Source organism: Sander vitreus, chromosome 3 (genome assembly GCF_031162955.1).
Source record: "Sander vitreus isolate 19-12246 chromosome 3, sanVit1, whole genome shotgun sequence".
Taxonomy (NCBI): domain Eukaryota; kingdom Metazoa; phylum Chordata; class Actinopteri; order Perciformes; family Percidae; genus Sander; species Sander vitreus.
The window spans coordinates 12,851,832-12,868,564 of NC_135857.1; the positions used below are offsets into that span (position 1 = coordinate 12,851,832).

General features: G+C 40.3%; 1 protein-coding gene across 5 annotated transcripts in view; it reads left to right on the top strand.

Moving 5' to 3' along the window:
* schip1 (schwannomin interacting protein 1) overlaps positions 1-16,733 on the top strand; it is a 40,816-nt gene that overhangs the window by 22,831 nt on the left and 1,252 nt on the right. For 4 of the 5 annotated variants that reach the window (XM_078246033.1, XM_078246032.1, XM_078246035.1 and 1 more), the window contains 5 exons: positions 6,680-6,798; positions 8,553-8,670; positions 9,353-9,550; positions 14,781-14,904; positions 15,612-15,705. In XM_078246033.1, coding sequence (XP_078102159.1) covers positions 6,680-6,798; positions 8,553-8,670; positions 9,353-9,550; positions 14,781-14,904; positions 15,612-15,705 — 653 coding nt within the window. Of the gene's footprint in view, positions 1-47; positions 422-6,679; positions 6,799-8,552; positions 8,671-9,352; positions 9,551-14,780; positions 14,905-15,611; positions 15,706-16,733 lie in introns of those variants that run through there. The other variant, XM_078246034.1, reaches the window with a different exon arrangement.

Below are 16,733 nucleotides of genomic sequence, written 5' to 3' on the forward strand. Positions count from 1 at the left end.
CCTTTGACCATTGTGCTTTCACAGTCCTGTGGGAGAGGCAGAGGAGTGGAGTAGTCAGAAAGTGCAGGGAAGTGAAAGAAAAACAGTGTCACAACATGTAAGAGAAAGACGAGGAGAAGCCACCAGTGGAGGAGTAGATGTTGTGTGTGTGTGTGTGTGTGTGTGTGTGTGTGTGTGTGTGTGTGTGTTGGACCATGGCAGGGGTGAGCTGGCTGGGAATATAATTTGTACTGACTGACTGGGCTCAACCTCAGGAGTCAGTCTGGACTAACCTACTGACTGGGGAGTAGAGAGGAAAAGACAGCAAGAAAGGAGGGAGGAAAGGATGAAGGAGGCGCTGGATAATATGGATGGAAGTGGTGGAATGGATGATGTCATCAGGCAAACATCCAGTCTCTACCTCAATGATGACTACAAAGAGGTAAACGACCAAGTTGTGTCTCATTCCATGCTTATAAGTCCAATTAATTGAAAGGAATGAATGCTGAGGGCTACTGGAAAAATCTGTGTGGTGAAATAGAGGTGGAATTTCTTTGGTCACACATGTGATGTGACTATGTTTACTTTGATGGTTTTCTCTTCAACTATGTGAACACACACATATACAGCTACTTTTGTTTGACATTTTAGACACACTTATTCTCTTTCTTGCCAAGAGTTAGATAAGAAGATTGACCACAATGTGAAGCTACAGCTGCATATACAGGCTGCAAACTGAACAGACAGATATGAGAGCAGTATCAATCTTCTCATCTAACTCTTGGCAAAAAAAGCAAATAAGTGTCTTTCTCGATATTACTTTAAAAGGATTTTGCATGTTGTGTGTAGCTATGTGACACAGCTCAAAGACTGAGGCTGACGTAATGCTTAAAGTTTGGGTATTAAAGTGCTTAGCTATTTTGGGCAAAGCTATGACATAATAGTGTGAGTAACCATGCTTTTATCCTTGAATCTGATTCAGTCTTTTCGAGAGAAAAAACAAACCATTTCTCCAGTGAATCTTTTCCCACAAATCCATAGTCTGGCCTTCTCGCAGAGAGAAAGCTCAAATGTCACATGAGATCCATTGTCCTGTCTAAACCCACTTCATGCTCCCTATCTCTCCTTCCTCCCTTTGTCATTCTCCCCCCATTTCTTTTTATTTTATCCCACCATAACCCTCCCCCGCCTCTTTTACCACCCCACACACACACACACACTCATGCACAGTCTTCTACCACTTGCTGAGTTGTTCTCTTTCAATCTGAGTGACAGGAACAGCCTTGCACTGACCTGAGGCTGAAATGTATGAGGGGCCAGAGGTCAGGTCCCTTATCTGGGATGGAATGTTGCACTGCCTGGACAGACAGGTCTCCGATAGCATGAAAAGAGAAGACGGACTCACACACAGGATGTAGACTTTGAGCGTGTGGAATAGTTGGACATATCCTCCCTGTTTCCAGTCTTTACTCTAAACTAAGCTCACCTGCTGCTGTCTCTTGCTACATACTTAGCATAAATGTGAGTGTGGTATAAACGTCTTACTCAAGGCAAGAAAACAAATACGTGTATTTCCTGAAATGTCCAACTATACGTTTAAATAGAATATACTTTGACTTTAGACTACATGTATATTTGAAAAAAAAAATGGATGCAGTTTGACGCAAATCTGAGCCTGCCAGAACATTTGTCACAACACCCTCACACACGGAGAGAGAAGACACAGTGACCTTATATCTGTTTGTAGAGCTGTGAGCTCAGCAGCAGCTCACTGCCAGGCCTGGAAAACATATCAGAGTGAAGCTTTCCCAATTCTTCAATACACATGTCATGCTTTTTACTGTTGCTTCACTTAAATCACTCGTATACTCATAAGAGCTGGTATTTGCGTATCTGTGTGTGTGCTTGTGTGTGAACAGTAGGTTCTTATGTCAAACCAGGGAGTGAGGTATCGGCCGGTGAAAAGCCACCATTGTGCAAAACCAGGGAGAGCACTTATTAGATGAGGAATGGAGGGAAAGAGAATAAAGGAGAAAGAAGTATAAATAAATTTAGAGGTGACACATTTAAAAAGTCGTGGTAGCTCACTGTATAGGGTAGAAATCCGTAGACATGCAGACACACACACAGACACACATCCACATGTGCATCTCTTAACCACTAAATAATTTCTGGACACAAGAGCCAGCAATTTAGATGAGGATGCTCTTTGTTAGCGCAGATAATTAAATTCATCTCCCTCCGCTAATAAAGATTTTTCAGGGAAGATTTGAGGGCTCAAAACTAGCACCCTGTGTCCATTGGCAGTGCTAAATCACCCTCTAGGTGTGTCGGATGAATGGTTGTTGTGCAGAGTGGAGGAGAAAATGTCTTTGTCAATGAAGGTTTTTCAGTAGAGGAAATTACTTGGTGAATTTCAGGAAAAACACAAATTAACCCAATTGTGTTCTTCCAAATCTAATTTGGACGGTGACGGCTCTGGCGCTCAAGGCCACGAAATGAGGGAGGTGGTTAGGACTGTCACTCACTCTCTCTCTCTCTCTCTCTCTCTCTCTTTCTAGTCCCCTTCCCACATGCATCCTGAAATGTTAATGCAATGGAACTGGCAATTTTCATGTCATCATCATGTGGAAACTTGATTTGCCAGCCTCAGGATTTCATAAGATTAAGAGAGAACCTCTAGTGGGAAAATTACCCAGTCAAGCACACAGAAGGTAATAATAACGCCCTATTCACGTCTATTTGAGTAGGTGGGCAAATCAAAGGAGCAGAAAGGTTGTTTGTTTGTGGCCTTTTGCATGCAAGGTTTGCATTTCATTCACCCCAAACTAAAATAAAAAAGTCAGACCTGGAAGAGGAGCATCATTCAAACATGGAAACTGTGAACAAGACAGGATGTGATTGCGTCCTGCATTAAAGCGGCTCTGAGAATTCATCTACTTTACTTCCGATAAAGGAAGTACGTTTTAAGATTTACATAATAGCACATCAAATCCATAAAGACAAGAAGATAATGCAGAAGAAGAGCTATTGGGACAGTATGGATGATAAAAGAGTTGTGTAGAAAAGGAATGAGAGGCAGGAGCATGTATTTACTACCCAATTCACACCTCCACCCCTCAGTGGCATCTTCCACACCTTTGTAAATGGTTTATGGGGCTTCCATGATGACTGTTTTACCACACTAGGCCCACCCAGACAGACACACACACACACACACATACACACACACACACACACACTCAACACCAACATGCTGTATAAACAGATGACAGGAAGTTGTGTTGTCAGGAAGGTGTGGGATGCAGAGACGATGTCCTGCCTGCTAATCCAGCTGCAGGGCAGTGATCACTTTTGACTAGTGGCGCTTTATTCCTCTCGTATTATCAATGTGAAGTGCTACAGTTGATTTTACCCAGGGCAGTGCATCGTGACTATGCTTACAGTCCATTCCGTCCAGTTGCTAAGTTTGTAATTCAGAGTTCAAATGTTTAGTTGTTTAATCGATTTGTCGATCAACAAAAAATTAATTGGCAACTATTTTGATCACAGTTTGAGTCATTTTTTTTAAGCCAAAACGCCAAACGTTTGCTTCTTTAGTGTGAGGATTTGTGGCTTTTCTCTGTTTTACATAAAAGTTAACTGAATATCTTTGGGTTTGTTGAACAAAACAAGACATTTAAAGACATCACCTTGGGAAGATAAACTGGTTTTCAACATTTTATAGACTAAATGATGCTAAAATAATGAGCAGATAAATCAATAATTAAAATAATTGTTAGTTACAGCCCTAGTGTGATTGACCAATTACCAATCTAATCTACTTTCTCAGCTCACATTATGTAAAGGGGTAGAACAAGCATGAATAGTCAAATTCAGTGCTGTATTGAAACATTGCTCTTATGACTGCATGTCAGTAGCCTTGTGCAAATGTATGTCCTTGTGTTGGTTATAACATGTTATATAAATCACAAATATTATCCAAAGTGGCAGTGTATGAATAGTGGTTCATTTTAAATTATTGTAGTGCGTATGCTCTGTGTTCTGCCTCATATATTTGAACAACTCTTAACTCTGATCACTGGATGTAAAATGCAAAAAAAAAACTCTCTCTTACTTGTTTATGGCCTAGTTTAAACTGATTTTCTGATTATTAATTTTTAAATTTTGGTTAGGCTATGGAACCTAATGACCTGTTAAGATATTTAATCAACGAGTTATTAACAATGGCTGAAGATGTAACCCTGATTATCCGAGTTATTCCATATCTAAGTTAAGTTATCAGAGAGTCTTCCAGTGTGGGAATTGACTTTTTTGTTTGGAGGGAGTTTGTTAACCCACTTTATGTCTTTACATCAGCAGACAACCCCCTAGCAGAGAGTGTGTGTGGTTTTGCATTCACAAACTCTTTGTGAAACTGAGCTATAAAGTTTATGGTGTTGCTGTTTGCAGCATTTAGATTAAAAACGTCCCTTGAGCCTTCCTGAATGTGTTCCACCTGGACCTCAGCACAACCCCCAATTTTTGTTTTTTTTCGCAGCACTCACCTCATGATGGGAGCAAATGGTCAACAATGTTCAGTGAACCTGCTGCTTCTGGTTTTCGTCTTTGCTTGGAGCAGCTGTTCTGTGGAGTAACGTGACTGACAGTGGGTCAGCTCTGTTGTATGAGTGATGTACATGTAAATAAATGTGTGCCTGCACGGTACCACACAGGCTGCTGTTGCGCTTGTGAAGCAAAGAATTGAAACATTTAAGTGTGTTCATTTGACTCCGCAGGCTATCTTTCTAACACACCCACATAGCAGTAGTGTGTGTGTGTGTGTGTGTGTGTGTGTGTGTGTGTGTGTGTGTGTGTGTGTGTGTGTGTGTGTGCTGGCAGTGCCAAGTGTGTCTTGCGGGCTCTTGTGTGGAGTGGGATTATGTTAATTTGTCCTTGGTGGAGGCACTCTCACCAACGCCTGCACATTATTGTCAGGAGAGACAGACACAGAGAGAGGAAAGGAGGGAGCGAAGGAGTTGAGAAAACGAGTGGGAGAGAGGTGAAGCTGTGATAAGCAATTTGGAGTGGGTAGAACAGAATGAACAGCAGAGAAGAGAGGCCTGAGGCTGATGGACGGAAGTGGAGATGGAAGGAGATGAGTGAAAATAGGGATAATGCGAAAGAGAAATAAAGACAAACGACTGGTAAGGCTGAATCAGGTGAGTAAAGAAATGGGAATGTGAGGAACAGAGGTGGAAGATGTGTGGGGGAGTAAGTGAAGAGGGGCGGTAATGGAAAAGAGACAGATCAAAAGAGTAAGGATTGCTCACCTCGATTATACTCTCTTTTTTGGTCATTTTGCCTTTATTTAATAGTGAAAGTAGAGATACAGAGCAGAAATATGGGTGAAGGTAGAGACAGAGAGGGAAATGAGGTCCCTGGCCATGGATGTTGCTGTTACATGGTATACTTCTTTAACCATTAGGCCATCAGACACCCGTTATAAGCTTTTTAAACCTTCAAATCTACAATATTTAAACTCGTAGTTCCAGACCTTGGGGTCACGGCCCTTCAAGGTGTCCGAGTCACTGTGTGTCTGACCTTTTGCAAAAAAGTTCTTTGTGACAATAATCTGGGCTCTAATTCTTCTTTGCAGCAGTATGTCAGTGCTACAGAAAATGTTATTCTCATTCCCATTTTATTATAAACTGAGTCGCTTATTAGTTGTTTGCACCTCAGTTGGATTTGTTTACCTACTATCAGCAAAGACGAGACATCCTATGTGGACTGGTGTGTGTGAAGTGCTGCCAAAGCTGAAGCTACGCTGAGTTAGGAATTCTGGATTGGGAAGAAGCCCTGGAATTGTGTAGTGTTGGGATTCTTGCACATTTAAGCATGTGTGAAACGGCTATTACTGCTCTTCCTCCAGAGTTTACCGGAGTTTAGACCAGTTTTACATAAACTTAATCCTGTATGAGAAGTAGGGAAGGCAGTAGTTCAGTCCGTACGGAGTGCGGATTGGTAGCTGGAGAGATGCCAGTTTACCTCCTGGGCACTGCAAAGGTGCTCTTGAGCCCCCCCAGGCGTGTAGTGTAGTGATTTCTAACAGAATGTACATTGTAATTAATAAAAAGTACCCTGTGTGTGTGTGTGTGTGTGTGTGTGTGTGTGTGTGTGTGTGTGTGTGTGTGTGTGTGTGTGTGTGTGTGTGTGTGTGTGTGTGTGTGTGTGTCGGAGTGCTCACTGGTTGTTCTCTAAGACAACAGCACCACCTGCTTGTGACTTCTGATAATGTCAACTTGTTATGATCCCTGCTCAGATATTTCTTGTCTTTTTTGTCAGTACTTCAGCTGACTCCACACTTTGTATCAGAGCTTGTTAGGATAACACTGAATCTCCTTTTGCTAATTAAGAGGAGGCTGATGCTATCAATACGCTTTCACAAAAAGTGCTCGGGGTAACGGTGTTTCTATGTGTGCATACAGCTAGTCATGTGGGGGGGAGAGTAAGGAGTTAGGCTGATGTAGCATGCCAGAAAATTATATATATAGGTACCTGGTGTTTGAAGTGCCATGACGACAAGCATCCACCTTGCAGGGTCTTTAAGGAAGACACCTAATCCCTACCAGCATGACTCTGACCTCATTGTGAAACTACAAAATAATTCATCAAAAAGATCATAAAAAGCTAACCATATTGTGGTAATGTCCTTTTGCAGGCCCAAAAGAATGAGAGGGAGTCTATCAGGCAGAAATTGGCCCTGGGCAGTTTCTTTGACGATGGGCCAGGTATCTACACGAGCTGCAGCAAGAGCGGCAAACCCAGCCTGTCCTCACGGTAAGAAGACCTCTGTCATACTTCTTTCTTAATAACAAACATGTGACTGGTGGTTTTCTAATATTTTCTGTGGTCTCATAATTCTCTGAAGAAGGATGTTGCTGAAAGGCGATCATGCACAAAGACGTCAAATGTGCATGAATTTAAGCGGTATACAAGAGCTAAAAAAAAACACACAGAAGGGTGTAAATCGGAAAATCTAGAGTTACTTGCATAGGTACCAGTAAAGAAAGCGCAAACAGGGAGGAAGTGAATGACAGGAAGCAAAAAGGATTTGTGCAGCATGAATGAGCCACACACAGTCAGCCCCTGTGGCCCACACTTCCCAAAAGACACACACAGACATTACTACCACCTCCTACACTGCACCTTACTGGAACTAGATGTTCTGTAAACACTCCAGTGCTCATTGTATTCCTGTGATTTGTATCACATGGATTTCTCAATAATGTTACAACAACTGTTTGTCATGCATAATGCCTGATGATTATAGGGAAATAGTTAAGATGACAGTAATGTGTGAAATATGATATTCTTGTCTGGGGTAGCAAAGTCATAGACACACTGTATTAGAACCCAATTGATACTGGATTTTTTTAGGCTGATGCCCACTATCGATATTTAAGAATTTAAGAATCAAAACAATACCAATACCAAACGTCAGCCAATATTATTATTATTTTTAAGGTTTATTTTTAAGGATCCCTTACATTTCTTTTTCAAAGTATTTTGGAAAAAGAATTGCCTGAACACCATCTCCAAGCCACACAATGTATTAGAAAACATACCCTCGCACCTATGTGATGTGTGTATAATTACACCCCTTCAATTTTAAAGAATTGTGACCAAGATATGTACTGAGTGAGACAATTTAAAGGTCAAAGATAAACTTGTCAGTGCTCTCTCATTATAAACTATATATATAGTTTATAATAGTTTGTATAGTTTGCAATTGTATATATATATATATATATATATATATATATATATATATATATATATGTCAGTCACTGTAGAGGCATCATATTATATCAGCTGCTGGTCGTCAGAAAAGTTAGTAATCAATCTATTAAAATGGAGTTACAGAGAGGTTTTTGATGCTGCCTCTCCTGGAAAAAAACAATCGACCACACAGGTCCTACTTTAATCAGGACTGATTGGATCTATGCTGTGTAATCAATCAGCTCTGTTTGTAATTACTGCATTGAATAAACAGATTACTGATCCACTTATCTGTTGATCTCTGATATTCTGCTGCTCCGTGGCACAATAACACCCCCACCGGTCCCAAGCATATTGGAGCAGACCTGCCAGAGGCTTCCTGGATCGATCCATATTGAAGACAAGAGGGGGAGATGATTAAAAACGCAAGCCTTCCTTAATGCTATCCTCAGCCAGCACTTTGCACTGGTGATGAAGGCAGCTAGCATTTGCCATGATCTTCTTTCTATTTTTCTTAATGTTGTTTGCACTTTTTCCCTCTTTAATGGAAGGTGTAGTGCACACAGTTCAGTGTGCATACGCACAGCACTCTAAATCCTTTATCGAGGCAAAGCACTTTGTGGAACTTATAATACAATAGGTCATGTATGGTATGTATGTATTAGCAGCAGTGCTGTTGACAATGCTGTCTTTTTTGACCCTGGTCCAAGTCAGTTACTGCAGAAACAGGCAACATTGAACTGACTCGACTCTTATCTGCATTTATGCTAATAATAACATGTTGCCCCCTGTTTGAATCTGTCTCCCTGCAGGCTGCAGAGTGGGATGAACCTACAGATCTGTTTTGTCAATGACAGCGGCAGCGACAAGGACAGCGATGCAGATGACAGCAAGACAGAGACCAGTCTGGACACACCTCTGTCCCCCATGGTAAGCACTAATGCCCACACGTGCACTTTGAAGCCCACGCAGAGTTATAATAGTATTTCGCCATAATTCAAGAATGAAAGAAAATGACTTGAATCTTGGAATCACAATGAAATGTGTGTTATGATATACAGAGTTGACGGTGTGAAAGTGTCAAAGATCTGATTGTGTGAAAGCAAGATTGAGGCAGAACAAGAATGAAAGCAGTGAAACGGCGGAGATATTCATTATGAATCAGAGAGACAATCAGGGCTTCAGATGCTATATGAATGTCTTTGCTCATGTTTTCTGGCCTGTTAACCAATTCACGGGCAGCAAATGAGAGGTGAATTGGAATGTGCTCACCATGGCAATGGATGACTGGCCACATTAACCTCCTGTCACCCTGAGACACATTTAACAGAAAGAGAGGGAGAAAGAGAATATTATCATTTCTTTGCATGTTCATCCGCACTCTCCTCACATCCCATTTCATGTACAATGACGTTCCTGTCAGTGTGTAAAATTGACATACCAAAATGCCAAGAATACATTAATTAAACATTAATCTTCTGACCTGGTCTTTCTTATCTTTCCTTTTCTCCCTCATTTCTTATTCGGTTCATTGTCTCCTCCATATTTTATTCCACCTTGCCATAATTTGTCTTTTCTCCCTCTTCCTCCTTCCACCACGTCCTCCCTGCAGTCCAAGCAGAGTTCGTCCTACTCGGATAGGGACACCACAGAGGACGACTCTGAGTCGCTGGAGGACATGGACTTCCTGAGTCGACAGAAGAAGCTGCAGGCCGAGGCGAAGCTGGCTCTGGCTATGGCCAAACCCATGGCCAAGATGCAGGTGGAGGTGGAAAAACAAAATCGCAAGAAGTCACCTGTGGCCGACCTGGTCAGTACCACAATTACACAGTAATGCTGCCTTTGACCGTAACGATTTATATCACTAAGGACAACATGTCCAAAACAAAAGGGGGAAACACCGTTCTTATTTTCTAAATGACTCCTATATTCTTCGACATAACAGAATTCATGTGTATACAATGTAATGGCCTAGGCCAAGAGTTATGTAGTTTTCTACAGATAAGGTTAGCATGCAAATACAACACAAACTGGAACCAAGAGATCCACTGATTTATACGACATGTAAGAAAATAGTTACTAGGACAAATGCTTATTTGCAATTTCAAGCTTTTGGTTTTACTTTAAATCAGTATTTTTATATTAACAATAGATCACATTACTACTTGTATGTGAAGGGGGCTTCTCGTAGTGATAAACTCACAGAGATTATCACCAGACTCTGCCGTTCCCCTCGGTTCTATGGAGCTTTATAACATCTTTCAGCTCATTGTTTAGGTTTTTCGGCCCACAACTTTACCGTTTTAGTTTATTCTCATCACTCTCATCAGTGTAGTTTTTGGCAGACAAGCAGCTGTTTTCAACAAAACAAAATACTCCCACAAAGTTAGTGATTAGCTGGTGAGGGACGTGGAACATTTAGCAGGTTTAGCAGATATATTTCTCAGGATTTGGTGGAGAGGAGAGTAAACATTGGACTTACATTCACGTATCAGCCAGAAACTCCAAATGAATGTTGCTCCATATCTGCTGGATGTGTAAATCGGCAAATGCTTGCTAAGAAGTTCACCATATTAATCAAAAGGTGATCATATGTTAGTGTTGTGTTTACAGCTTGTTTCCCCTGTCCCCAAATGGCCAAAAAATGTGATATTGCAGGTCAGGCCTAATTGATGCAACTAAGCAATCAGCTGGCACACTTGGTATTTATGAACACTTGTGTTTCCATACACCTCTACCTGCTCCTGATGATGGTTTTAAAGCTAAACCAAAAGCTTAAAACAGAAAGTATTCCTCATTTTGTTGTAGTAGGAGGAAGGCTTTGAAATTATGAATCATATTTTCATCTAAAAGGGGAACACCACCTAAATTAAGAATTTCAATATATTATTTCCATGGCCTAGGGAAGTGCAATCAACATGTGTCAACATGAGCTACTCTCTCTCTCAACGACAGAAACCAGAAAAGAAAGTCTCCAACTTGTGATGTCATCAAGTATAAAGTCTGGAGCTGCTCCGTAGACAATGAATGGGAGATTTTGTGGACCCGCAGAATGTTTGTTTTCTTTTTTATTCTATTGTAATGTTCTCAGTTCTGAAACAGAAAATGTTCCCATATTCTAAGAAGATTCCCCAGTGTCATCTATAACACCTTTCCCAATTCATTGTCTATAGAGCAGTTCCAGACTTTATACTTGATGACATCACAAATTTGAGCTTTAGCGCTCTAGTTTTTGCATTTGGGAGAGAGTTTTTAATGTTTACTATATTTTTCTAAAGATGAGTAAGATAGCTAATTGGAGCAGAGAGCTATATGATGTATAACAATACATACAGTAGAGCTTTTTGTCATTTGCTTTTTACTGTTTTAGAACAAACCGTCACATATATTATGGTCAAATGTCTATCATTTGGTCCATTAGTCAAAGTGTATGAGAAGAGATGGGTGGGCTGTGTGTCAGAAACGTATGAGTATTATATGGAAGCTATGAAAACGGGTAATATTTACTTGTGATGATGTCACAGAAATCCTCCTCCAACCTCTCCTCTGTTCCCTCTCTTCCTCTGCCCCCATTTAAAGGAAGGAAGGTGATGACAACCCTGCTCATAATTTTTTCATCCGTTTTTATCTGCCTCACTGCCTCACACACACCCACCCACACTGTCAGACTTACGCACACAATATTTCCACACGGTCTTGCAGGCAGAACTGTTTTACTTATTCAGAGAAGAGCGGGGCAGCTCAGCCGGGTCCATCTATAATTCATACACCGGAAAGCATTGACTTCAGTGTTGAGGGATGTAGCAGTGCTCAGCAGTCAGAAGACATCACTGTCACATCTGGACCGAACACACAGTGAATATTAAGATATATTAAGGCTACAGCCGCCTGCCATGTCCACAACACCAGAGATCTATTGAAGCAGTTACATGTGCCAAATGCTCCCCTGGAGCAGTGATCCCTAACTAGGGGGTACTTATGCAGTTGCCTGGGGTACATAGAAGGATAGTGGAGTAGCTCTACTAATATGAAAAAAGAAATTATACATTTTTGGAGAGGTATATACCCACCCAAATAGGATTTCAAATTGGTGTGATGCCGGTCTTTACCTTCTGCCAACCTGTGTCAGTTGTAACACCTCAAAGCCACATTTTGTCACAGAAATTGCATGAAATAGTTAGCTAAAAATAAAATGCATTTATTAACAGTTAAAAAGAAATAAGTAGTGTATAAACAGTTCAGTTTAGTTTATATCACATATATATCACCAAAAGATAATGAGTCATTACTTTTGAAGGAGTGACGAACCAAAGCAAGCTGTACAGGCTGAATCCTTATTACACCTACCCTTTTTACATTCATTATTTTGTGAAGTTCCCTTTAGGTTTATACACTTATACACAGGAATGGCTAAATGATAAAACTGTTATCAAATTTATATTTTTATTCGCTTGAAGTAATAGATAAACAGTTGCAATAGTGAGTTAAAAGTAATAAACAGTTGAAATAATAAGCTAAAACTAATGCATAACTAGTTGATATAATTAGCTGTAATTGATGGATAAACAGATGAAATAATAAGCTAATAGTGAAAAATAAACAGTAGAAATAATAAGCTAAAAGCAATGCTTAAATAGTTGATATAATTAGCTGTGTGATGGATAAATGGTTGAAAGACCTAGCTTTTTCCCCTTTTGGTAAATTGACATTGACAATTGAAATGTATGAAGAAATTATTTTAACAATCCACTAAATACAGTATTTCTTAAAAATCACATTACAATTAGTTAAAATGAACACATTTTTAACATGACGGGTGGTGTCAGCGAAGGTACAGTGAGCCAACTGTGTGTCTGTGTGCTGGAAGTGCCTAAATTTGTACATGGAAGTACTGAGAGAAAGCAAAATAAGTCATCGAGAGAAAATATGGGGAGAGATTTAGATTCTAATGTAAAACCTCAGGTCTCTCCCACAAATTCATTCAGAGAGAAGTGTAGTTCCTTAATCTCATATCGAGTCATTGCTGGAGGTCTGTTCGCTGGTATCTCAACACATAGTCAATAGTTTGTAATTATATGTATGATAACAGAAACTCACACAGTGGTCAGCACTCTGGCCTGTTGAGTCAGGACCAATACCAATCTACAACCATTGCACTGGCTTGGTCTCTGACGTCACATTTCTCTCGATGTCGCTCTTAGTCACCGCCTTGTGTGCAAGTCTCTTGAAACTGAAACTGACACATGGCAGCTTCAAGTACAGTTGCATCATTGCCATTGTGAAAGCAAAAGATAGGTGAGAAAGTTTCAAGGAAGAACCAGCCAGACACTCACGCACACAAACACTTAGAGTGTGGCACGTGCATGTTTTTCATTGTGACTGGAGAACAAGTGGGAGGCAGAGATTAAATGTGTGTTAGAAGGAAAGCGAAAGAATGTAGACCGGTTGGATGCGAGTGTTGACAGAGGAAGAGTCTGAGAAACAAAAAAAGCAAATGATCTGCCCAACTGTGCCTGAGAAAGCACACATGATGCTTTGTGATTGTATTGCATGTTGTGGCTCCACTCTGAAGTTGACTGAGAACATGGGGCAACTGCTGGTGGCAATGGGACTGATTAACACATACTGTATACAAAGCAAGCAGAAGCATTGGAAATTATAAATTAAAGGAGATACTGAAAAATAAAAGCAATGTTTGGAGCCATTTCTGCTCAGGTACTAGTCAATACAGTAATTGCCACAAATACAATTCTTTAAACTTTCAGGGTGCTGCATTATATGGAAGACTTTCATTTTCACTCATAGGGAAATGTGTAAATTCTCACCCTTTATTGTCACTCCACCTTTGTCTGTGATTACATAACAGATGTTTCACTACTGTAGATGAATGAGAAGACTTGGGAATTTTCAAAGTACCAGTAAAAAGAAAAATCATACTGTAAATATAAAAGGAGACATGAGGCCTGCACTGTTTTATGGGTCTATGGGTAAAGGCATTCAGTGGGCTCTCAGGAAGCGCAGCATCACTGCTGGCCTCTGCTGGACAGTGAAAACTTCACGTCACTAAGTTCACCTGCTGCTAATTTGTATAAAGCACTGTAAACCCATTTGTGACCAAACAGTAGTTTCTACTTGGAATCCCCTAACTTTACAGTCTCCCTACACAGAGGTGAAAACCTCAAAGGAATAGTGATATTCCCTTTAGTTTCATCAGGGGCGCTACCAGAGAAGACAAGAGACTGGAAAGCAGTCTTTTTCCACAGAAAAAGCAGCAAATCAAAAGCCGACTAATCACAAACGTTTAGGCAGCAGATCGAAGTTGCACATGCTGTCAGTCAGTCAAAAGTCAAGTTTTGATTAATAATAAATCATTTGATTCGACTGCTCTAAATTCTGCTGATAATTAATGCCGTTGTTGCTTTTGACCAGATTTTGGCAAAGTGAGGGCTACAACCAGCAATTGTTTTCATTACCGAATAACCTGCTGATTATTATTTTTTAGTGGACAGATTCATTGTTTCTTAACTATTAAAAGTCAGAAAATAGTGAAAAATGCCAATAGCCAGAAAATCAGACAATGCTCCCGTCCGACAATCTGGCACCAGTAAATGTTTGGCAGTTTTGATTGATAAATGATTTAAACGATTGATTGATTGTTGTTTAGTCAATACAACTGAACTTTATAATGTAGATGCAGTGAAAGTCATTTCTGATGTCAGTCTGATTTTGATTCTGATTCTTATTTATTTAATGATATGTCTGTGAATTTCACATGATAATAGGTCCACGAGTTTACAATAATATGCAGTATCTTTTTGTCGCAGGAAATAAATCGTTTGACACAATGTCTTTAAAAGAAAGTGCATACATATCTGAAATACAACACAGCAGAAAATGATGTTTGTAGCTGAACCTTGTTTCAACCTCCAGATAGAAAAACCAATAGGTCTAAGGGTTTTTTTTTCTTCATGTAACCGTGTTTTTGTGTGTGTGTGTGTGTGTGTGTGTGTGTGTGTGTGTGTGTGTGTGTGTTTCTGCAGCTTCCACACATGCCTCACATCAGTGAGTGTCTAATGAAAAGAAGTCTGAAGCCCACCGACTTGAGAGATATGACGCTGGGGCAGCTCCAGGTTATAGTCAATGACCTGCACTCCCAGATTGAGAGTGAGTTAACCACAAACATGCATACATTACAGGACATACACACATACACAGAGTCACTGACCTCTACTTTTAACTGCAGAAATGAGCAAGCAAGCAAATGGGGGAAAAACATGCACATGCATACTGACCCTTTCCCTTTTTTAGTGGATGTGAAAGTGCTTTTATATATGATAGTCAGTTCAAAGAACTGTACCAGTTAACAGCTTCCCCTAAGCATTTACTGTTACTGCACTGTACAGATCATTGATCCTGCTACTCAGGGATGAATAATCTCACATTTTACATAAAACAGATCGAAAATCCCCAAGAGTGCCAAAATCATGAGCTACTTTTAAATTACTAAACAGACTTTCCCTTCAAAATCTCTTTTGTCGCTGCTTCATATTTTATGGCAAAGCCGAAGGAACAATAGCTGAAACATTGATGAGAACAACCACTAATGTGTGACTGTCAGACTGTCTATGCTCAGATTTCGATGGCTTTGTGAGGTCATTTTTTTTTAACACATAGTGGGAGATATCATGTAGGTTTATTGATAAGGGTCACAATAGAATATGTGTTATGGTCAACTGTGGTCATTGTGGGATTTTAAGTATTTCCATATTGTAAATATGATGTGGACGAATTCCTGTTTTTTCATACTGTAGTGATACGTCTGTAGCCCGACATGATTTTAATATTATTCCTCAAATTATCTTCCACTCCAGGTCTGAATGAGGAGCTTGTACAGTTGCTGCTGATTCGGGATGAACTACACATGGAGCAAGATGCCATGCTGGTTGACATAGAGGACCTCACCAGGTGATGAGGCACTTACTGTAATGAGGATCTAATTGATCATATTTACCATCCATTTAGTTCCTATCTGGTGTATTAAGAGTAAAAAAAACTCCTTCATTTAAAGAATAAGGTTGGAAAGAAAAAGTCTACATTTTGTTATTGTCAGAAGTCCCATGAACAAAAGTCCATAAGAAGAAGTCCATCTCTCAATACTTTCTCTCTCTCTTACCCCGTCTGTGGCTTAGCCTTTAGCCCATTTGTTTCTACTGAAGATGTAAATATTTAAACATAAGTACCAAGTGTATAGTTTTTTAGATGAAATTACATTCATTTTGTTTTATTTAAAAAGGTTCAATGAAAACAGCTGGGCACTGTAGTTTTTTAAAAGAGATAACATTGCTGTGGCTGGGTTAGCTCAGTTGGTAGCAAGCGCACATATAAAGAGGTGTACTCCTTGACGCAGCGGCCGCAGGTTCGACTCTGACCTGCGGCCCTTTGCTGCATGTCATTCCCCCTTTCATGTCTTCATCTGTCCTTTGAAAATAAAGGCCTAAAAATGCCCCAAAAAAATAATCTGAAAAAAAAAAAAAGAGTTAACATTGCCAGACTCGTGATATAGGGGTGTAGCACAACATTCTGGGCCCTGTAGAAAGGCATTCTCTATGGGCCCCTCCCCTCATCCACAGCTATTCATTCTAGCATCTTTTTGGGCCCTCCTCACATGAGGGCCCTGGGTACTCAGTCCCCCTTTCCCCCCCAGTCCGACGCCCCTGTCATGATATACAGTCAATGCAGTAGAAACAGAGATATTGTCGTTTTTTTATTCCACACCTTTCTTCCTTGTCAAAACCTCGTGCCTACATTAACCGAAATGCAACTCGACCACCAACAGTTCGGTCAGGTGTATTATGCTAGTAGCGGCTAATGTAGCCTTGAACCACTAACGGAGATGCAGAGCAAAGATGAGGAGTGGGCTACTCAGATCTGGTAGGCTTCTTTCTCCACAACCCAAGAATGTGTTGTTTTTTTATTTTCAAACTTGTAGTCTT